Consider the following 23,627-nt stretch of genomic DNA (forward strand, 5'->3'; position numbering starts at 1 on the left):
ATGGGTCACTGGGAGAGGTGGCAAAGTAAATCGATGGTGGTCCTTCACAGTCGTTTGAAGGGTGGCAATAGCGTGGTTCGGTCTGTCAGAGTCATGGATGGTGAACTCAGCCGTGGTGGGTGGGTGGGTGTCATTGCCTTGCGCCTGAGAAAGAAGAGAAGTGAAGAAAAGAAGAGAACGAGAGAGGGGCAGACGAGAGTTGTGATAAAATTTAAAACTATTCAAGAGTATTAGCGGTGGGACCCGCCGCTATTAGTATTTTCCAGCACACTAATAAAGGTGATTATCCGCAGCTAATAATTCTAAAAATAAAGTCATTTTGTTGTCCCATGCATTTTCTTTAGTGTATTAGCGGCAAACTACCCGCCACTAATAATGGTAAGTCCGCCGCTAATAATTTTTTTTTATATTTACACATTATTAGCGGCCGACCCCCTAATTTGCCGCTAATAAGCTGTACAATATAAATGGACTGAGTCCGCCTCTAATATCTAATTTTTATGTAATGATACCCATAATGTCTTAGAACTCTTAAAAATACAAAATAAATTAATTAAACATATGAATAAATAATTATGTGCATTATCATAAAATAACAATAACTTAAAAATATAGACAAATTTGACATTTATCATTTATCACTACAATGGTCGATCATTTACCGTTAGCATTGAGTTATAAAACATGATGATCAACAGTAAAATCAGGAGCTATTTCATCAACAGAAAGCAATTAATCATTAGGGTCTCAATTTCTAAGAAAGTTATATAAAAAAAAATGTATATTGGTTGTTCCCTTTCTTTTATTTTATGAATATATTAATTAATTGTTCCCATACTACTTAATTAGTGGCCTACTTCCAAAACATAACTTCCTTTGAAATTTCTTTTCCACAATGGCGAACTCGTTAGGTTGGCATATAGACAACAATAGGGCTTTTCACTTGGTAAGTACCATCATCCCACATCAGTGAGCCAGACACCACAATTTTCTCATGTGCAGTCCCTTGTACGGTCACAGAGTAGGATTGCTTCTCTCCAAGGGAAGTGAAGCAAAGGACACTAGGATTCACTTCAACTTTAAATCCTGGAGGGGCAACCGCCTTAGCTTCATATGAGGAAGTTGGTGACCCAACGTTTGTGACAGTCCTATGAAAAACTTTATTGATAGATTGTGCAAGTGGGGCTGATGTAACAAAGGCGGGATAGTTAAAGTCCGGACTCGTTCCATGATCTGTAGAGCATGAGCTATTACTGTTTCCGGTGACTATTTGCAATAATTTTTTTGTGTAGCCTTGTCCACAAAGCAAGTGTACGTAGTCAGCTTCAACGACGTCGTACACTAAGCCAGGGAATGCAGCCTTAATAGGGTTTATTTGTCCAGCTCCGTAGGCAAACTCAACATCAGGATGAAGGTGGTCACTCAAGGGATTAGCTACAAGTAAATTTATTATATTTGTTAATTAGGCCATGTGTATATCACATATTTCGATAGGTAAGATAGGATGAAGCATATTGGAAAAAGATGAAAACAAGTTATAGGTGTTACCCGTGGTCATAAGAGATGACTTAACAGCAGCAGGGGACCATGTTGGATGAAACGACTTGACGTATGCCGCTGCAGCTGAAGCATGTGGACAAGACATTGATGTCCCAGATATTATATTAAACGCGGAAACTCTTTTGTCCGATGGATATCCTGAGATTGATACTTCTTGGGACCACGCAGCTAAAATGTTTGTTCCCGGAGCAGTTAAATCTGGCTATGTACAGAGACATACATATATATATATATATAAATTTACAGAAAGGAGATTCATATAGCAATCATGCAACATACGTTTAATTAATATGTTTAAATATTGTTATACCTTGAGAATGTTTGGATTAATTGGGTTTGGGCCCCTGGATGAATAGGAAGCTATTACAGGCGCCAACTTATTGATTTCTTGATTACTTTTAGATAATGTTCCAGTTGGGTTTCTGCAATATAATATAATATAATAATTAATTAATTAATTAATTAATTAAATAATGAGTTGTTTTAGTTGTAATCTATTACTTCAATAATGAATGTTACCTAGTGGAATTTATATATATGTAAGTTTTACTACCATCCTCCTGAGTGAGGTACGCTGTAGGCAAGGGAAAGACATCTGAAGTCTCTCCAGGATCTCGGCCAGACATCACAACACCAGCTGCCTCAGCAAATAGCGGTCCTCTCCCAGACGTAAAACTATCACAAAACACTATTTTACCCTTAACCATACCCTCGTCTAACGAGCCTGTTGTGCAATATCTGTTTTATTACAAATCATAAATATTAATAATGAACCAACACAAATATGATAATGTACACCTAGGAACACCTAAACTGTGCTGGAGCCAAAAACAATATTTGAACGGGCTAGCGTGTTTATATAAATATATATAGTAAAACTTCTATATAATTATAGTGTAGGGACCATACTTATTCTCTTGCTATGAAGAGATATAGCTAAAATGTTTGTGACCTCAACTAGAAGGTGTCTATGTTGGTGAGTTAATACTTTTTTACAAATTCAAAAATTTAATTGCAACTCTTAATATTAAGTTGTTATTTTTTTTTGTAATATGCACATATTATTATTTTTAACATGAGAATTTAAAAAATTACAACTTATTAAATATAAAGGTTGCATTTGGTAAAATTTTTGTTTTTGAATTTTTTAAACACAAAAATGGAAATATTATTTTTATTTTTGTTTCTTTCTTTTAAAAATTAAAAAAAAGTTTCGTAACTATTTTTGTTTTATGTTTTTAAAAACAAAAAATAATAAATGCGTTTAATATCTTTTATTTTTATTTTTTGTTTAACAATATAAAATAAGGTCTTGATTTTATCAAAACCAGTTTATAAAAAATTTGAAAGTGAAAAAAATTATATTTTCAAAATTTAATGTGTTGTCTGTGATTTCACCCAAGAACATGTGATATGTCGAGTAAGATGCATGCCTATTTTATGAGACAACGCCTGAAGGGTACGTCCTTGGGAGGTCAGTCCCACAGTTGGAGGTCGTCCTCCTCGGATAAAGATAAGGTGTCGACATCTCTCCTGGGTCATGTCCCGAGAGCTGTGAGTGTCTTCATAAGGTTACCTCCTGGGGACACTTGGTAGTCCACGTCTTTCCTTGGCCTCAGCTATATTCCAGGTCCTCGGAATCTTGGGGATAGGCCAGGTGTCAACCAATGCAGATTAGCTGCCTCAGCAGGAGACCTGACAACCTTTTTGGGTGACCTGCCTATAGTGTTATCGATGGTACGACTCGATAAATCACACTCCCAGTACACCGCCTAACACAAAAGTATGTGTAGCATGCCTTGACAGTCCCAGGGGCATGTTCCCTTAAAGTGGTTACCTTTCTGCAGTGAGCCCCACAAATCTCACTTAGGTCGTGGCCTCTATTCAATGCAGCCCAATGCATTGAAGTGTATTAATCCCCCAATTATGGGAAGAATGTGTATTAATTACTTATGATTAACATTAATATTCCCAGCCTCTATAAATAGGGCTGGGAGTCTCATTGTAATGGCTTCGATATTTTAGAGAGAAACCTGCTTGTACTCAGAGCAATCTAAACGCTGCCTGAGAAAAGACTACAAAACACTTGCAATCACAAGCTTGCAATCTCCCTAATACTAGAGACTCGTGGACTAGGGTTCTTTTTTAACCTGAACTGCTTAAAAATCTTTGTGCTCTTACAGTTATTTCTTTAGCCCCTCTTATAAAAGTTGATAGTGAAAAAGGCAGTCAACATTTTAGTACTTTCATTGAGAGCCTGAAGGAAGCATTTGACATTCACGATCATGGTGACTACACGAAAAAATGTTACAGATGAAGTGCCCCCTCCTTCTGGAGTTGAAGGAGGAGAACCTAGTTGATGGAGGACTACGATGTGTATGATTAGTATGACGATGAAGATAATGATGCCGACCAAGGGTACTATGAGAATGAAGATCCTCAGCCCATGGAGGCGGAAGAGACACCGGAGGTTGTGGTGCTTCGCGAGCAGGTGGCTACCCAACAACAAAAACATGATGCTCAAGAAGGCAACATCGCTGCCCTTCAAGAGATGGTGCTTTCCATGAAGGCCACTCTTGCAGCCCAAGGGTTACGAGTGGACCCCAACGGAAATGCACCAGCTGGGCACCCAATAAGTGTGCCACCTACGTACCCTGTTAGAGTGTCGTCTGTCAACACAACTGATGTGCCTCCTGAGCACCCGGCTGCCGAAGCGTAGGATTCGCCAGTTGGGGTGCCCACCAGGCACCCAGCAGGCGTTGGAGCCTCAGCGCCACCGTAGGACCATGGTAAAGGAAAGGCGAATGATGACCCTACTTCAAAGCATAAGAGGGCCCATCAAGAGCCCAAAGGCCACCCGGCTCCGCAGCAAACTGATAAGGGTAATGAAGCAAGGGCCCAAGGACACTGCCAGGCAGGTAGTGCCTGTGGAGCTCGGGGCCCTCCGCCTCGACGCACTCATACGGATCGCGCGAGGCCTAGAGCTGGTGTCCCTTCAGGACCTAACCACTCTAACAGGAATTATCACCCGAGAAATGCCCCATCGAATATGAAATGGGGCATCAGCATCTCGGTAAACGAAAACGTGTTCGATGGAGAAATTGAGGTTGCCCACCCAAAAGATAATGGTGTGTTCCGAGGACAAGCCGACCTACGAGATAACCTCAATTCTCGTAGGTGTAATAAGGCCAGGGTACGTGAGCCTGCTGGCAAAGGCCTATCAGATCTCCGAGATAATCTCAACGCTCTGAGAAGAGCCTGCCCGACATAGAGCATCAATTGAGATCGCGATCTGCTCCGAGCAAAATTAGAAAGCATGAAGCAAAAAATGCTCAGAATGGCAAGGCAACAAGGTCACAGGTCTGACTTCGAAGATGAGGAGGTAGATCCATATGCTCCTCGCCTTGTTGAGGCCCCGCTACCTCCGAGATTCAAGATGTCGTCCATACTAGTTTATGATGGTGGTTGGGATCCCACAAAACATTTGTCCAAGTTCAACAGGCTAATGTCAGTGCATCGTGTCTCCCACAACGCAAAATGTCACTTGTTCCCCCTCACCCTGACAGGACCAGCAGACGAATGGTTTAAGAAGCTCCAACCATGGTCCATTCAGATGTGGCAATAGTTATCATCTGCCTTCCAAAGAAAGTTCATAGGAGTCCTGAAGGTAAGCTTTGAGGTCAACACCTTTGCCAACATCAAGCAAGGACCATTTGAGACTCTCAAGGCCTACATCAAACGCTTCAAAGAATAAGCGGCAAGAACGAAGAGGGTCGATGATGGCTAACAGCTGATGGCATTGCAGGATGGAATCCGCGCGGGATCCCTACTCTGGGATGATCTCCAGCGAAGGGAAGCCGATGTCTCGACGACTTCATTCTTTGGGCTCAAGAATACATCAGCTGGGAAGATGCCCAGATCGGGGCGTTCGGAGCGTTCGCCTTTTTCCCTACCTCGGTCGCTCCTGCCCCACAGCTTTGGGGATCCAGTACTCCCCCTATGCCCACATTCTGTATGGGTCATTGGGAGCCCAACCAGGCCAAAGCGCCGCCCCTTTCGGTTGTAGCACCATGTATACTCCTGGATTTGGTATGTCTTCGCCAGGGTTCGGGGCAGCGCCCACTGGATACAATGCTTTTCAGCCTGCATTCAGTGCTGGAGTTGTCGCCCCATCCCATCTGCCTGAATCTAGTCGAGCTCCTAGTGGCACAAGGCACGAAGGGAAGGGTAAGGGTCACAAACCCAGCGAAAATGGAATCACACAGCCCAAGAAGGGAGTCGCATTAGGCGAGAAGTACGTCTCACAGTATTCAGAGTATACTGACTTAGTGGACTTGCGAGAGAACATCATTGTGGCCATGGCACAACACGTGCACTACAAGAAGCCACAACCCATCTGGAGAGACAAGGATAAACAGAACCCAAGCAAATTTTGTCGTTTCCACAACGACATAGAGCATCACACTAACAAATGTCACCAACTCAAGGATGAGATTAAGAACCTCATCAAGCTGGGACACCTCCATCAGCATGCTAAGGGTGGACCGCATCAAGCACAGCCAATCGTGGCTGAACTGGCAGTCCTGCCTGCATACCTCAAGTCCCGAAAGCAACTCCTGTAGGTCCCCACCATCCAGCCGCCCAAGGGCCTCCTCCAATAAATGGGCAGGTACAAACCATCTCAGGAGGACCTCACTTGGGGGGCACCTCATGAAGCTCGCAGAACAGGTATGCGCGAGCTTTGAACCACGATGATGAGGTAATGGCTCCCAATTACCTGCCCAAATGCCGCAAATGACTAACCAAGTCATAACGTTCTCTGAAGATGATGCTCGAAGAGTGCATTGCCCATATCACGATCTGTTGGTGATTGATAGCCAAATCTCCAACAAAATGGTGGCGCGGATTCTGGTAGACAATAGGAGTTCGGTAAATATCTTGTTCAAATCAGTCTTCGAGAAGCCAGGGTTGACTACAACAGACATGTCCCCGTGCGCCTTGACACTCTATGGGTTCTCGGGAGAAGCCCTCATCCCAATGGGGCAGATAAGACTCCCAGTGACGCTTAGAGAGGTACCTTGCCAGGCCTTTAAGTACTGCACCTTCGTGGTGGTGAATTGTCTCTCGGCATACAATTCCACTTTGGGACAACCAGCACTGGTGAAATTCGGAGCGGCCACCTCCATCCGTTATTTGTGCATGAAATTCCCCACAGATGCAAGAATCAGCACAGTCCGCGGTGACCAAAAGGAGGCGAAACAATGCTACAATGTCTTTCTCAAGGCTCCCGTGATGATAGTCAGGGAAGAATTTTCTGAGAACTTTGGGACCCTGGAGGTACAAGCGGTGCAAGACTCGGGGCTTGACAAGTTAGACCCAAGGGTTCAAGAGGAGAGGTCCATCGGACCAATAGAGGAAATAGAGGAGGTAGTTCTAGATACCTCCACCCTCAATAGGAAGGTGAAAGTCGGGGGAGGGGGGGCTTGAAAACGGAGGTCCAAGAAGTGTTAGTGGTCTTCCTTCGAGAGAACCAAGGTGTGTTCGCATGGTCATATTCCGACGTGACTGGCATTGATCCAAACGTCATATGCCATGCCTTGAATGTCGACTCTAGTTTTGCTACCGTCAAGCAGAAGCAACAAACGTTTGACCAAACTCGGAAAGAGGCCCTCAAGGCCGAGGTTGACAAGCTTCTCTCTAATGGTTGTCCAATCCTGTCCTCTTGCCAAAGTCGAATGGCACTTGGAGGACATGCATAGATTTTTTGGACCTTAACAAGGCCTGTCCGAATGACTATTTTCCATTCTCCACGATAGATCAGATGGTCGATCTAACCTCCGGTTAGAAGTTTCTATAATTTATGGATGTATACTCGGCATATAACCAAATATCCATGCACGTCGTTGATCAGAAGCACACCAACATTCTTATCAACAAGGGTGTCTATTGTTACAGCATGATGCCTTTCGAGCTGAAGAATGCCGTCGCCACTTACCAAACGTTGGTTAATTAAATGTTCAAGAACCAGTTGGGGCGAGACATGGAGGTCTATGTGGACGATATGTTGGTTAAGTCCCGAACCGCCCTAGATCATGTAGGCAACCTGGTAGACGTCTTCACGGTGCTCTACTGATTCGGGATGAAGTTCAACCCCCAAAAGTGCACATTTAAGGTTGCCTCCGGAAGGTTTTTAGGCTTCATCGTAAGTGCTCGGGGAATTGAGGCAAACATTGAAAAAACACAAGGCCTTAATTGAAATGCCTTTTCCCCGGAAGCATAAAGATGTTCAAAGTCTGGTAGGGACGATCGTAGCTTTGAGTTGTTTTGTCTCCAAAGCAACGGAGAAGTGCGTCCCATTCTTCCATATTCTCCGTGGGAGTCAAAGATTTGAATGGACAGAAGAGTACGAACAGGCATTCCAACAGCTCAAGGCGCACATGGAAAACCCTGCAATCCTGTCAAAACCAGTGGACGGAGAATCCCTCCTACTCTACATAGCTGTGTCGGAAGACACCATTAGTGTCGTGTTGGTTAAGGAGGAAGGCCACGTTCAGCACCCTGTCTATTACATCAGCAAGAGACTCTTCGGGGCAGAATCAAGGTACCCACTGATGGAGAAGCTAACCTTTTGCTTGATGGTGGCCTCTCAGAAGCTAAGATCTTACTTCTAGGTGCATCTAATTAGGGTCTTCACGAAGCAACCGCTCAGAAAAGTCCTTAAGAAGCCTGAATCTTCAGGAAGACTCTTGAAATGATCAGTGGAGTTAAGTCAGTTCGACATCACCTTCCTCCGGAGGACCGCCATAAAAGTTCAAGCACTCGCTGGTTTCATCACCAAGTGCACCGAGAATCAGGAGAGAACCGAGTGCACCCAGTGGTCGGGCCAAAATGGAAGTTATTTGTGGATAGGTCTTTGAACGAGAATGGTGCAGGGGTGGGACATATTTTTGTCTCCCTAGAGGGGCATAGAGTGCATAGTGCTCTCCGCTTCGGGTTTAGCGCCTCTAATAACGAAGTAGAGTACGTAGCCTTAATCGCTGGACTTTGCGTGGCACTAGAACTCAAGACCGAGGGACTTGAGATCTTTAGCAATTCCCAACTCACGGTGAACCAAATTCTCGGAGAATACTAGGCTCGGGGAACAAAGATGGTAGCATACTTGGAAAAATCTCAGGATATGCTGCATAACTTCCGAAGTTTCATTATTCGGTAAGTGCCGAGGGAGAAAAATTCTAATGTAGATGCCTTGTCAAAGCTAGCTACAACCAAGGACGTCGAGTTAATCAATGTGGTCCCCATCGACTACTTGGAGTCTCTGATTATCTTAGCTCCAGATGAGGTGGAAACACTACAACCCCAAGATGGGTGGATGGAGCCAATAGTAAAATACCTTGTCTCCAGGGTGTTTCCCCAAGACAAAAAGGCAGCTCAAAAGTTATTGTACCAGGTGTCGAGGTATATAATTATGGATAATAGGCTTTACAGGCGAGGCTTTTCTTTGCCCTTGCTTTGTTGCGTGTCCAAGAAAGAAGCCAGTTTAATACTGTGGGTGGTACATGAAGGATTCTGCGGTGATCACGCTGAGGGGCAAAGGCTTTCCAAGAAGATCTTAAGGCAAGGGCATTTTTGGCCCACCGTGAATGGAGATGCAATGGATTACGTCAAGAAATGCGACAAATGTCAGCGCTTCACCAACATTCCCCGAGCGCCTCCAAATGAGCTTACTCAAATGACCAGCCCATGGCCTTTTGCCGTTTGGGGCATCGACCTTATCGGGTCTTTGCCTACATGGAAAGGAGGGGTAAAATACACCATAGTGGTCGTCGACTACTTCACGAAGTGGTTTGAGGCCGAGCCGCTCGCCACAATTACCTCCGAAAAGGCTTTGGACTTCGTCATAAAAATATCGTTTGCTAGAATGGGCTTCCAAGGAAGATAGTGTCCGACAACAGATTGCAGTTCGATAGCGAAGTGTTCACAATCTTCTATCAATGGCTTGGTGTCATCAAGAGCTTCTCTTCCGTAGCCCAGTCGCAGGCCAATGACCAACTGGAGCAGTGAACAAGTCCACTCTGAAGAAAAAGCTGGAGCAGGCAAAAAGAGCTTGGTCCAAGGAGCTGCCTAGGGCATTGTGGAGCTACCGTACCATTGCCTGAACCTCCACCGGCCATTCTCCCTTCTCGATGGCCTACGGGTATGAGGCTATGCTCCTGGTTGAAGCAGCAATCTCCATGCACCGATGGGATACGTATGATCCGACCACAAACCATGACTTACTTCGGGAGTCCCTGGACCTCATGGAGGAGCTACATGAAGCTTCTCAGCTACAAGTAGCATCCTACCAATAGAAGATGGTTAGATATTTCAACTCCCAAGTGAAGGATAGAAAATTCAGATTCGGAGACCTGGTGTTGCAAAAAGTCTTCTTAGCCACCAGAGATCTAGGTGTAGGAGTGCTGGGACCCAACTAGGAGGGCACATACCAGGTTAAGAGCGTTGTATGTCAAGGAACATATAAATTAACCAGACTTAATAGAGAGATGATTCCTCATGCCTAGAATGTCGAGCATCTTCGCCGCTATTACCAGTAGTATGAGCAACAAACATTGTTTATTTCTGTAATATCCCTTGTAGCCTTCAGGCACATGTAATGGAAACTTTGTATATAAAACATGGCAAGAAATTTGTTTGTTTTTCTTGTGTTTAGTTTCCGTTATATCATGTTAATACTATGTAAAGAGCACTCGCTCGCCTGGACAAGTGACTGCAGAGTAGTCTCCAATCACTTGGGGGCATGGAGTTAGGGCATCACCGCACCTCGCAAGGAACGACCTAGGAAATAGAAAACTAATAAAGTCTAGCCTTGAAGTTAGCTTGTTCTAGGCAGAACTAAGCTTAGTACCTAAGAGCTAGATAACCCAAGTAGCACGAGAATAGACTATGGTCATCTTCCATGGACACTGAGCCCAAGGAGCTCTGACCAAGTCTTTTGGCCTCGAGATGCGAACGAAAGGCCGAGTAACCATACTTGGCCTCGAAAAATCCATGATATGGGAAGCTTGGCTAGTCGGCGAGCAAAGCGCCCCTAATATCATTGTGTCCCATATTTTGAAAAGCTAGTATAACAGACTTAAGAATTTAGGTTACCTCTCGAGGATAGTGCGCACCCAGAGAGTAATAACCAAATCCTAATTTGTGCCATACAAATTGATACCCAGGCGGCCTACGCCTGGGCGTCTCGTTAACTTCACCTCTCAAAAAGATAGCCCAGGAGGTAGATATGTACTTAGAGAGTAGTGTCGAAACCTCTGACCTCTCGAATAGTGCATACTCGGGGGCAGGTGTTTTCACATGCTAGAACCCCTAAAAGCCCAAATCTTCGGGTTGTAGGGGCATAAGGTGACGATTAAAGACCTACAGTAAATTTTGCATCAAAGCTACATCTAGGATTGTGGTCCTACAAGAGACTAAACATGGAAACCAAGTATTTGAAACAGCTTGAGTTCTTGTTCATGTAACTTCCATGTTACGTTGAATTTATAGAACCAAGTGTTAAAATGATTTGAGTTCTTGTTATCGTGACATTCGTGTTATGCTGAATTTATAGAACCAAATGTTAAAACGATTTGAGTTCTTGTTTTTGTGACATTCGTGTTACGCTGAATTTGTAGAACCAAATGTTACAATGATTCGAGTTCTTGTTCTCGTGGCATTCGTGTTACTTTGAACTTATAGAACCAAGAGTTTAAAAACAATTCGAGTTGTTGTTCTTGTGACATTCGTGTTACGCTAAATTTATAGAACCAAGTGTTAAAATGATTTGAGTTCTTGTTCTCATGACATTCGTGTTACGTTGAATTTATAGAACCAAGTATTATAAAACAATTACGAGTTCTTGCTCTCGTAGCATTTGTGTTACATTGAATTTATAGAACCAAGTGTTTAAAATGGTTTTAGTTCTTATTCGCGTGACAACTTAGGTTATGTTGAATTCAAAGAACCAAATCAAGTGAAAGAAAAACAAATACAAGTTTGCTCGGGGGTTTGAGCATTAAAATGTATATTTATACCCATAAAAGTTATGGCATGCAGGCCTGATTCTACTCGAGTTGCTGGGGACCTTCGCCTGATGGCACCTCTGTCACCAACTCGACCACTGGGTTGTCTTCAGGAATCTGGCCCACTGTTGAGGCCTCTCTCTCTTGAGCCTCGCGAGTAATGTCTGCCTCGAGACGCGCTTCGAGTTTTGTCCTCATATCAGGATCCTCTGTGAAGGATAGGTCCATGTCCTTGTTGTTTTGCCACGTGATAAAGAGCATGTCCTTAGCCATCGCATCGAGCTCTTTGGACAACTTCCCATTGGTTTTTTCCAGCTCACCAACACGGGTTTCAAGTTCTATTCGGCTTATCCAAAACTCCTCGCAGACTTGGGCCAGTTCCTCCTCCACGGTCTATGTCCAGATCGTAGCATCTTCCAATAGCTTGGCAGATGTCTCCTCCAAGGTAGACAGTTTTGACCTCTCCACGACCAGTTGATCTTCCACATCTCAAACGTGGTCCCTGGTACCCTCCACCTCTTTCTGAAGCCATGAATTTTCCTCCAGAGGAACTGTAGTCTCTTTGGTTTGGGTGAACTCCACCTGGATGCAAGCCAACTCCTCCCAAGTCTTTTTTAGCTCAAGAGACCACGTCAGCACCAGGTCCCCGAGTCGTTGGTTTAAAGCAATAACCTGTAGATTGAGGATGATGAATCATAAAAAAAGACAAGATATTCATCGAACATAAACAGAAATCAAGACTTACCCTAGTAGCAGCGTGACGGCTAGTTACTACCAGCGCCACCTCGTTGTCACTATCGCAACGGGCGAAGCTACCTGCAGTCATCTCCCACAAGGACGTCGTTAGTCCATGCAGGAGTTCTGTGCTGAGTGGTATGGGCCTTTCTCCTATTCTACATGTGAGGAGAGTTTTAAGTTCTTCACGACGAGGAGCAAAGCCAGGTTCTTTTGGCCAGTCCTCGCTTAGAAACTCGTTCTACAGTCGGACACTCTCGTTGCCTTCGCCAATGCGAGAATTGTAGTACTCAGTGACCTCCCTATGTAGACCTGAGTCGTCATCATCGTAATGCTCTAGAAAGATAACCAGATGAGGATCCTTGGATTAAGGAGGATTTGGAGGAATTTCCTTGCCTTTCCTGGAGAACCCTTCATCTCGGGGGGAAGAGACCTCAAGGTCTATGATGTCACCAACAATTACTGCATTCGAGGTAGGGGTCATCGGAGTAGCGACTGAGGGTGCCAGAACAGATGGAGGGGGCGGTGACACGGGTGTCGGGGCCGTTGGGAGGTCGATCTCGTAAGGGTCCGATACCCTTTGATGCTTCAAGCGCACCAAATCTGAAAGGCCCATGCTATCTATGCAAAGGAAACACCTTGGTCAGTCACGATAAATGAAATGAAAACCATAACAGGATTATACATGCATAAAAAGAAAGGTAAAATGCCTCAGGATCCCCACCACTATCAGGCTCCTTGGGATGGAGGAGGGTACTAGCAAAGTCACGTACGAGACGACCCATATCATGTGTTAAATTGGTCTCGTATTGACAAAACCAAGACGCATACATGGTCGTCGATCTGTTAAGAGGTATGAAGTCGGGAAGGTTCCTTTTTCTCTTCGATTTGTGGAGGAATACGTCAATGAGATCATGGTAATCTTGATACTCTTCTGAACAAACAACGCTCTGAAACTTAGCCGCACTCGAGAAGGGAGGGAGAGACTAAGATATGGTAGGGACTAAGATATGGTAGGGACTAAGATATGGTAGAGACTATGATTTGATCCCCGCTTCTAGCTCACGCTCAAGTTCCTCGTCTTTTTTTGCCTCCTCAACGATTTTGATGGCGAGAACGCTCTCTGCACGTTCCTTACGAGGCACTGCTGGTATTGCTGGAGTGCCTTGGCCGCCATGAAGTCTATGTGCAGCTTTACTTTTATCCGAGACCTCTTCGAGTCTCAAAATCGGGTAAGGACCACAGGATTTACACTTTGCCCCACCCGTAGCAGCCCACACCGTCGAAGACGGGCGTCGGTGATGAGGCGGGGGAGCTTTAGCTCCTTGTCATCAAGGGAGCCCATCGCCTGAAGCCTCTCTTCAAAGGAGTCCACGAAGGGGGTACGACGATACGAAACTGATTGGGAAAATATGTACGAAAATCAGTTATGAGCTAAGCACCATCGAGCTAACCTACGTACGAAGGTTTGATACTTACCGATAGTGGTGAAATCCAGGAGTAAGGTAGGGTTTGTCCTCGTCGGGAAGACGTCCGTCCAAAAGAACTAATCCTTGTGTTCCTTGGCGTGGTTCTCGTTGTCACTTGGGGCTTTATAACTTCCTTTCCCCGAACTTGTATACTTCATCAGGGTGTAATATCCCCATTCCTCCCCTTTCTTCGAGCATTGCCGAAAGCTGTAGATATACAGTATTTCAGTGGGAGAAGGGGTAGCCCAGAGGCACCACCGGGAAAGATGAACACCATCGGAGATGATGAACATCACCAGAAGCTAGAAATTTTCCAGATTCTGGCCAAGAAAGTAGACTAAGGAAAGGCACTCCAGAACGCTACATAGTGGTCAAATGGGCCATTTGGGCCATTTATGCCATATATGATCCAAAAAAAGGCATAAACAACCTCATAAAGGCTCAAAAAACAACTCCTAAGCATGCATCCTAAACTCTCAAATACGCACAAAAATTGGATATCACGGTTTGGGGATACTTTCTCGAAATGAAGCATCAGATTGTGCTCAAACTGAGTGCAAACTTCAAAGAACAATTGGTCGTTCACCCGAAAGTATGAAGCCTTGCGCCAGTGATCCAGAATGACAGAAGGAACTGGAGAAGAGGCACTGCCGAAAAAGGGTTTAAAAAGGTCGAGAGAGTTTGGAGGCAAAAAAAATTCGAAATGAGCTAGAGTAATGTTGGGAATTTGGTTCTCGACCTTTTATAGACCCAGTGCTTGGAGGCGAAGTAATTTCACCCCAACCGTTGGATTATCTAGAACCTGGGTACTCGAGGATGTTCCAAGGGCCTAAAATTAGAGTGGTGCGGATCGTGATCATTGGTATTGGAAAAGGAAAATCTCGAGCGTAAGCCGAAAGGGCGCCTAGATTACGAAGAAGACGTTTCGGGCTACGAAATTTACCTTTCATTAATTGGACCGATTGATGGGCCCAACAATGGGGTTAAAGCACATGGCAGGAAATCTCATAGTAACGTCAGTAAAAGTCCAAGCATTTCCTACATGAGGACCTTTTGAAGCCTTCATCAGTTCTAAGTCTCCCCTATCCGAGGACAAGTAGAGACTTGGGGGGCAAATGTTCTTTGTGATATCACCAAAGTACATGTGATCTCTCGAGTAAGACGCATACCTCTTTTATGAGGCAGCACCCTAAGGGTACGCCCTCAAGAGGTTAGTCCCACAGTTGGAGGTCGTCCTCCTCGGATAAAGATAAGGCGTCGACATCTCTCTTGGGCCATGTCCCAAGAGCTGTGAATGTCTCATAAGGTTACCTCCGAGGGATACTTGGTAGACTGCATCTTTCCTTGCCCTCGGCTATATTGAAGGACGAGGACTTAGTCCTCGGAATCTTGAGGATAGGCCAGGTGTCAGCTAATGTAGATTAGCTGCCTCAAAGGGAGATCTGACAACCTTTTTGGGTGACCTGCCTACAGTGTTATCGATGGTACGACTCGACAAATCGCACTCTCACTACACCACCTGAGACAAAAGTACGTACAACATGCCTTGACAGTCTCAAGGGCATGTTCCCCGTAAAGTGGTTACCTTTCTACAGTGGGCCCCGCAAATCTCGTTTGGGCTGTGATCTTTATTTAATGCAGCCCAATGCATTAAAGTGTATTAATCCCCCAATTTTGGGAAGAATGTGTATTAATTACTTATGATTAACATTAATAACCCCAGCCTCTATAATAGGGCTGTAAGTCTCATTGTAATGGGTTCACTACAAAAAAAACGTCCTATACCGAGAACATAGTACCGAGTACAAGTTCTCGGTATAGATCTTTTACACACCTGCCTCCTTCACGCGGTTCTTTTCATTCTAGTATGTGTACCGATGACCCTATACCGAGAACATATTCTCGGTATAGGGTCTTTACCGAGGTCTTTACCGAGGACGTGTACTCGGTATAGTTAATTCAGACTCCCGCCTTTTTTACGCGGCTATTTCATTTTAGTGTGTGTACCGAGGACCCTATACCGAGAACATGTTCTCGGTATAGGGTCTTTATAATCTTCATCTTCCCCAAACAGAGAGCTCATTTCTCTGAAACGGAAAACCTTCAAACCCCGTTTTCTCCGCCCCCCATTTCTGTTTTTCTGGATTTCGGCCCCCACAAACTTTGTTTTTGGTCAAATTTTCCCTTCCAAAGGTGATTTACGTGGCTATAAGGCTTATTGAGCCCGGCAGTGCGTTGACTCAAGGGGATTGGTGAAATTTCCGTGTAGGAGGTGTGTCAACGTTGAATTTCAGACGATTGATGTATTAGAAAATCATCTTTTTGTAAATGGTTTTCTACGGAAATATACCAATTGGCATTGGCATGGAGAGGATGAAATAATACCAATGAGAGCTCGGATAGATCAAAATGATGAAGATGAAATGATGGATGTTCTCACTGATCTTATGCAAAATGACAATGACGAACAAGCGGAGAATGAGCGCGGTCAAGAGATACCTACAACTGACTACAGGAGTGGGCAACATTATAACGATTAGTAGCTCTTAAATTAGTTGTTTTTGTTTTTTGTAGAGAGCATAGGGAAATTCTACAGACTAGAGGTGTTGAAAACCTAGACCAATTACATAGAGAGGAATTTCCTAATTGGTTTTATAATAAGATTTATCATCTTCGACAAACAGGATCCTTGGAAGTAGATGAAGAATTAATCTCTTTAGCAAACGGTTCTTCAACTCGTGTTGCGTCGTACCCTGGGTGTGTTGTAAATGGAGTAAGATTTTTGTGTTATGATAGGGACAAGAATCGCAAAACTCAAAATAGTGGAGTCTCTGTAGCGGGTGTTGAAAATAGTACTTATTACGGCCAGTTGGAAGAAGTTTTAGTGATGTCTTATCTTTCTGGTTGTTCTGTTGTATTATTTAAGTGCAAATGGTTTGACACTAATCGGTCTTCAGGATTAAAGTTTGAGCAAAACATAACGAGTATCAAGACCAGTTCGGAGGCCTTCAATGATGATAAATTTATCTTAGCAACTCAGGCTAACCAAGTTTTCTACATTGAAGACCTTAAAAATAAATCTCATTGGAAAGTCGTCCAAGAAGTGCATCACAGAAATGTGTGGGACATCCCACTAGTTGAAGAACAAGCGGAGGATGTAGAAGTAGATGTTATGCACGACACTAGTTCCTCTAATTTCCAATTATTCGTTGATCTTGGACCGTTGCCACAAATCAGCTTTGAACGTACGGGGGCTCCATTACAATTTGTTGAGATAGATAATGTTGCAATTGAGGAGGAGAGGGAGGAGGAAATGGAAGAAGAAGAGGAGGAGGAGGAAGAGGAAGTGGAGGAGGAGGAGGAGGAGGAGGAGGAGGAGGAGGTTGAATATGAAGATGATGAAGAGGAAGATGAACACATAGAAACTGATGATGATAGTGAAGATTATTATAGTGATAATTAAGTGGTAATTTTATAATATGTTGAAGTAATTATTTTTAACAATAAATAATTTTATATTGTCATTTTTAACTGATAAATGTAATTTTAATATCGATTAATTTGACAGATATGGCTGATGTTATTGCTCAATCTCACGGGGGTGATGGTGGAGGATGCGATCCTCCACGTGGACCGGCAGATATCCCAGCTGATTGTGAACGAGGTAATATTTTACACATTGATATACTCCTTAAAATTTAACAATTAATCCATATTAATTTTAAAATATTGAATTTGCATACAATAGCGCCTCCAAGTAAACGTGGACGCCATAAGGGATTGAACACGCGGGAAAAGAGGGAACAGTTGGGGCGTCCTCTCCCTCTCGAGTGGGATGTGCGGGGGAGAACATATAAAGAGATCGGAGAGTACAGCTCAAATTTCTCAAGAGAGCTCGGATTACTTGTTTGACAGTACACAGATCCGGACTGTCCTCAATGGTCAAAAGTACCAAATGCCTCGAAAGAAAGAATACTTGCACATTTGGAAGTAAGTAGTTTATGTATTTTTATGTTAATTCTCATTTTATGTTATATATGATATTTACTAATAAATGTTTGTAAATTAGGATGATTTGTTTGATATTGGGCGTACTAGATATGGAGAAGGGCATATGCCTGGGATCTAGAGAGGCATTGATACTTCGTGTGCTAAAAAGTATTCTGACTGGAAGTACGATATTAAAGAGCACTTAACGATTAATGGGCCACAAAATCGTTATGGTGGTTGCACGGATACGCAGTGGCAAAAAGCAATTGATTTTTTCCGTCGCCCAGAAATTACGGTATTAATTTCTTGCTAAACTTAACTATCTTAATTAAATATATTACTAACGATAACTTTTTGCAGAAACGTTCTGTGGTCAACAAGGAAAATAGAAAGAAACTGAAAGAGCTTAGCTATGGAGGTTCTTAGTCAATCCCAGCCTTACGCTATAAAAAGGTTAGTTAATTAATTATTTTTTAGTTTATTTTTCTTATTTACGTTTAATTATTAATTTTATAAAAATATATGTACGTGACAGTGCAATTTAGAGACTGGGCAACTTGAGTCCATCCCGGATAGCTGGATGGATACTCACCATAAATCAGGCACAGGGTGGGTGACAGAGACAGCAAAAAATACTTGGGTACGTTAAGTATTTTTAAACATTTTTCAAATTTTTAATTGTTTCAAAATTTTAATTACATTATACATTGTATCACAGGAGGAATTGCGTGCATACCGCGACACACAGCAGACACAGGCAACTGATACTGAGAGTTCCACACCAGTTTCGAGTGCGCCTGAAGATGAAGACATATCTTTGGTACAAAATGTCTTCGGAAAACGACGGGGCCACCAGAAAGGATATGGACGTATCCTTAACATAAGGGACCGAACTCCATTTGATTTTCGTCCTTCACAAACTAGAGATGAAGAGTTGTCTGAGATGAGAGAGCGTCTTCGACAGTTAGAGAAGCATGTCCGGACTCATTGTATCACCCCGGGATCTCAATCTGCCCCACCACCACCACCCGATGATCCTGATGTTGGAGCACCGACTCAGTAGGACTTATGTATGAATTTTATTACAATTGACTATTACATTATCATGTTTAAGACAAGTCTTTATTTTAATTCAACGAATACACTCTTATGTTTTTATTTATATCTTTAATATAAGTGTTTTAATTTTATTCTATTTTCTTATATTTAATTCAAAATAAATAAATAAATAAATAAGGGAATAACAAATATAAAAAAAAATTGGGGACAAGTCTATACCGAGGACATTGTCCTCGGTATATACCACAAAGATGTCGGTATATACCAGTACGATGAGAAATTGGGGTTTGTTGTACCGAGGACATTTGTCACTTTCTACCGAGGACATTATCCTCGGTAAAACGTATACCGAGAACATTTTGAATGTCGTCGGTAGACGTTTTGTTTTACCGACGCGGCTGTACCGACAACTTTATACCGACGACATTGTCTCGGTAGAAGATATACTGAGGACATTTCGGCTTATACCGAGGACATTTGTTCTCGGTATAGGCCCTGATTTTTGTAGTGATTCGGCTTTTTAGAGAGAAAATTACTTGTACTCAGAGCAATCTAAACACTGCCAGAGAAGAGACTACAAAAAGTTTGCAATCACAAGCTTGCAATCTCCCTAATACTAGAGACTTGTGGACTAGGATTCTTTTATAACATGAACCATGTAAAAATCTTTGTGCTCTTACATTTATTTTTTTAACCTCTCTTATAAAGGTTGATAGAGAAAAATGCAGTCAACATAATGAATTTTAATTAAAAAAATTTAAAATAATATATAAAAATCAACATAATGAATTTGAATGAATTTTTTTTAAAATAATAAATAAAAATAGACTTAACAAACATTGGTTTATGTTTAATTATTAAATTTTTTATTAGTTAAATAAAAAAACTATTTTTTAAAGTGTTACAAAGAGCACCAAAATTTATTCTGTTTATAACTAGCCAAAATTAGGATGAGAATTATTTAGGAGTAAAAGGGAGTTATATAGAGATAGAATAACACCTTTAGAGACTTTATTACCGTATAAATACATATATATATATATATACAGGATTAATTATACTGAGTATGCTGTATATGAGTAATTTGAAAATTATAATCACCTGGATGACGAGCTGCTAAAACCTTCTTTAGTGTTTGGTGCATTTCCACCGTATATTATAGGCAAATTATTGAGGTCCATTGTAGTTATTGCAAATCCCTATATGAAAAAAAGGGGAAAAAAGACAAAATAATGTATGTATTCAAAAATTTATACTTTGTACTCAGATGGGTATGACACATACCTTGTAGGAGACATTGTTACCCAATTGAAGTTTGGTGAAGAAGTCCCTGTCTGTGGTTGAAGCAGCCACGGAAAGAATCCAAGGCGCAAAGTTTGAGATAGTCTCTAGGTCTGGACCTCCGTTTCCAGCAGAGACGGACGTCAAAATTCCTTTTCTCATAGCATGAAAAGCTCCAATGGCGATGGCATTCTTGAAATAATCTGAAGAACCGGACGAAAGAGAAACCGATATTATGTCGACACCGTCGGCGATTGCATCATCAAACGCCGCAAGAATATCTGCATCAGTACAACCGTCAGACCAGCAGACTTTGTAGGCGGCGACACGAGCCAATGGGACTCCTCCTCGCGCCGTGCCCGAGGCTAGTCCAAAAAAACTAGCACCGCTCACTAAGCCCCCGGCTGCTGTGGAGGCTGTGTGTGTCCCATGGCCGTCAGTGTCCATCGGCGATTTAACATCTTCCTCTTCAAATAAACCATCGCTGCGGTAAAACTTGGCTCCGATGACTTTTCTGTTTGAACAATAATACTAATTGTATCAAGAGATGTTTTAACCAAAATATATGTAAGGGAAATCTTCAACTGAACTAGGTGCTTGACATATATATATATATATATTATATGTACACGTACTTGTTACAGGTGAAATTGGCCGAGACTTGGCATGAGCCTTTCCATTTTTTAGGGGGTGGACCAAAACCTTTGTCATCAAAGCTCTGGGATTGAGGCAAAATTCCAGTGTCAAAAACTCCAATAATGATGTCACTTTCGGTTTTACTTCTTTTTACTGTCTTTGGAAATCCAATGAAGTCCCATGATCTTGTTGTATGCGGCTTCTGTTTTTCGCTAGGGAATACTGACACTACTCCGTCCGTTTCTTTATACAAAACCAAATAAAATCACAATAAAAAATAACAACTCAGTGATCACCTCACCAAATAAAATAAAATATTAGTTGAGAGCATATTATAAATGAAAGTGTGAGTATATGTATGCTAAAAAATTTGGCACATGCTATTTGTGATTAATTAAATAAAATTATTAAAACCAATAATGATGGTTTTTAATTGACAAATTGATAGATTATTGAAAAATCTAATGCTAATAAAAACATCAATAGTACTTAAAAATTATTGAATTTGGTTGATATTTAATGCTACAGATATACTGTAGGCAGAGATTGAGGAACTCTTCCACAATCTAGCTAACCATGCGGTGGCTGTAGAAGAGCCTGTCTTATGGTGTCTCGGCCCCCCTTAAGCTTGGGGTTAACTTTTCTTTTGTTTTATTTCTGCTAGCGTTTTGCAATAGTATGTTCTAGACTTTGTTTGGCTAGCCTCCATATATATGTTGGAAGTTTGTTAGCTTTTTAAAGCTCTCTTATTAATAAAAGTTCTCTTTTTTAAAAAAAAAAATGCTACAGTTATATTACGACAATTAAATGCATGTGCGAGCTAGGTTGTGTGTGGGATCACGTGTAACGGATATAGGCCACATTTGACAAAGGTGCGTCTAACTAGGGCATATCCAAATCATATATATATATATATATATATTTAATAAGGAAGGAGAAAAAATCATTAACAGAACATTATATATCCATCAAATTATATCTCAGCCAACCAATAAAATCATGTAAAAAAACTCAAGTCATCAATGACCGCCAAAGGCCGATAATTAAAAGACAAAGTACGCAAGCTCAAAAAATAGCAAAACTAAAAATATATAGCATTTCTATTTGGTATTTTTAAAGTATCCAAAGTTTGTTAAAGGTACAAATCAATATTGAATTTTAATTATTTTAAATTTAAAATAAATTAGTATTAACAGCATGTCACATCAAACACTTACTTTATTTAAACTCAAAAATATAAATTATTATAGATACAAGGACAGTAGGAATGCAATGCCCACCTCAATTATTTATTTTTTTAAAAAATATATAGTAATTTTATAATTTTTAATTTATTTTGGCATTCTTTAATTTTTCTTTATAAATTTTAGCTCCCTATAGATCAACTCTGCCTCTCCTTGCCTACATATTTATAACAACATACTAAATATAATTACATATTGTTATATATATTTATATATTTATATATAGGGACCTATCATTGTGGGATCTTATTTTGTACAGTTTTTTGTTTGTCTTCGACTCATGAATAAGTTGTAATTCTGATATTTTTATATAGCAGTTTACATTATAATAATTAGGTGATATTCTATAAATTTTTAAAATTTTTTGAATAATTTATATTATTAAAATTATTATTTAAATAATTTATTATATTCGTGTCTCTTTTGTTTTTTATACAAATATGAAAATTACTGTTTTAATTCTAACTATAGTATCCTAAATTATTGATAATTTTTTAAAAATTTATAAGAATATTGCCAAAAATATAAAAATAATTCATACCCCCATAAACTTTTTCAGATTCTTAAATGTATATATATACAGAGAGAAAGAGTGTGTACTATATTAATGATAAACGGTCGATAATTCCAAAAGAAAGAGATAAGGTGCTTCACACACACCAGCCATTTGTTGTGCTTCTTCGTCAGTTAACCTGGCAACGAATCCATTGAAACTTCTCTTGTAGCTGCGGAGTAGAGATCCTGGTCCAACATTATTATTGCTGAAAAAATATACATGGATCAAATGAGTCGGCACCAGAATTTATAGTGTTAAGAATAATGTACCAAATTTTATTATTTTAAAATGAATAAAATTTGTTATGATAATAATAATTAATATTACCTCCCTGCAACATTTTGGAGCATGCTCATGTGAAGAGATGCTGACGCGGAAGGCTCGTTCTGTCCTCTGTCTCCCATGTACACTATATATACCTGAATCAAGAAGATAATATCTTACATTTTTAAAATATAATTAATTAACACGTGTTTAATGTAGAATTGGTTGATGTGTCTAATGAGAAATTAATAATACATTTTTCATACCTTTCGGTTATCATTCTGAGCATCGAGAGATTGACCATTCAGTATAATGAAAGTGAAGATGCTTAGGAAGATAAACCACGCAAGAGCCATTGGAGAGAATCGCTCTGCAAGTAAAACAATTAGATGGATCGAAAAACAAACAACCAAAATTCTCCCATTCTATAAATATATATATATATATATATATATGTATATGTATGTATCAATTATTGGACAATGACACTCACGTGGAATAAATTGCAATCCAGCTTATATTCCAGGGATGAATTTTGGAAGACAGTCTCAGTGTAGAAAAGTCAACTCTGAACGACTCGTGAGTTGAAAGGTCCTATCACTTCGTCTGGGACCTCATTAATTTTAGGATTAATTGAACGCGTACGAACTCTTAAGTGAGAGGGAACAACCGAATTTTTTACACTACCTACAAGTAATTTTATAAATGCTTGGGCCATTGTCCTTCTATCACAAAACTCACAATTATGTATTATGTTTAATTTAGTTTGATGTAT

At 41.2% G+C, this 23,627-nt stretch overlaps 1 protein-coding gene across 1 annotated transcript; it reads right to left on the reverse strand.

Annotated features, from left to right (window-relative positions):
• Positions 1-693: 693 nt before the first annotated feature.
• On the reverse strand, positions 694-23,272 carry LOC133798353 (cucumisin-like). The gene is made up of 10 exons (XM_062236607.1): positions 23,119-23,272; positions 22,916-23,007; positions 22,693-22,793; positions 20,788-21,031; positions 20,156-20,666; positions 19,973-20,070; positions 2,080-2,298; positions 1,871-1,982; positions 1,549-1,762; positions 694-1,434 (listed from the first exon to the last, which is right to left on the reverse strand). Exons 1-10 carry the CDS (start codon positions 23,206-23,208, stop codon positions 908-910), a joined length of 2,208 nt encoding a protein of 735 aa, XP_062092591.1. The 5' UTR covers positions 23,209-23,272; the 3' UTR covers positions 694-907.
• Between the last annotated feature and the right edge of the window lie 355 nt (positions 23,273-23,627).

This window comes from Humulus lupulus, chromosome 8 (genome assembly GCF_963169125.1).
Source record: "Humulus lupulus chromosome 8, drHumLupu1.1, whole genome shotgun sequence".
Classification (NCBI taxonomy): domain Eukaryota; kingdom Viridiplantae; phylum Streptophyta; class Magnoliopsida; order Rosales; family Cannabaceae; genus Humulus; species Humulus lupulus.

What these genes read in the sequence shown, in the direction of transcription:
- LOC133798353 (XM_062236607.1), bottom strand. Translation starts at nt 23,208, where the DNA reads ATGGCTCTTGCGTGGTTTATCTTCCTAAGCATCTTCACTTTCATTATA. An exon ending in CTCCAAAATGTTGCAGGGAG is followed by an intron (nt 22,794 to 22,915) that starts GTAATATTAATT and finishes ATATTTTTTCAG; the next exon opens with CAATAATAATGTTGGACCAG. An exon ending in AGAAGCACAACAAATGGCTG is followed by an intron (nt 21,032 to 22,692) that starts GTGTGTGTGAAG and finishes TTTTGTATAAAG; the next exon opens with AAACGGACGGAGTAGTGTCA.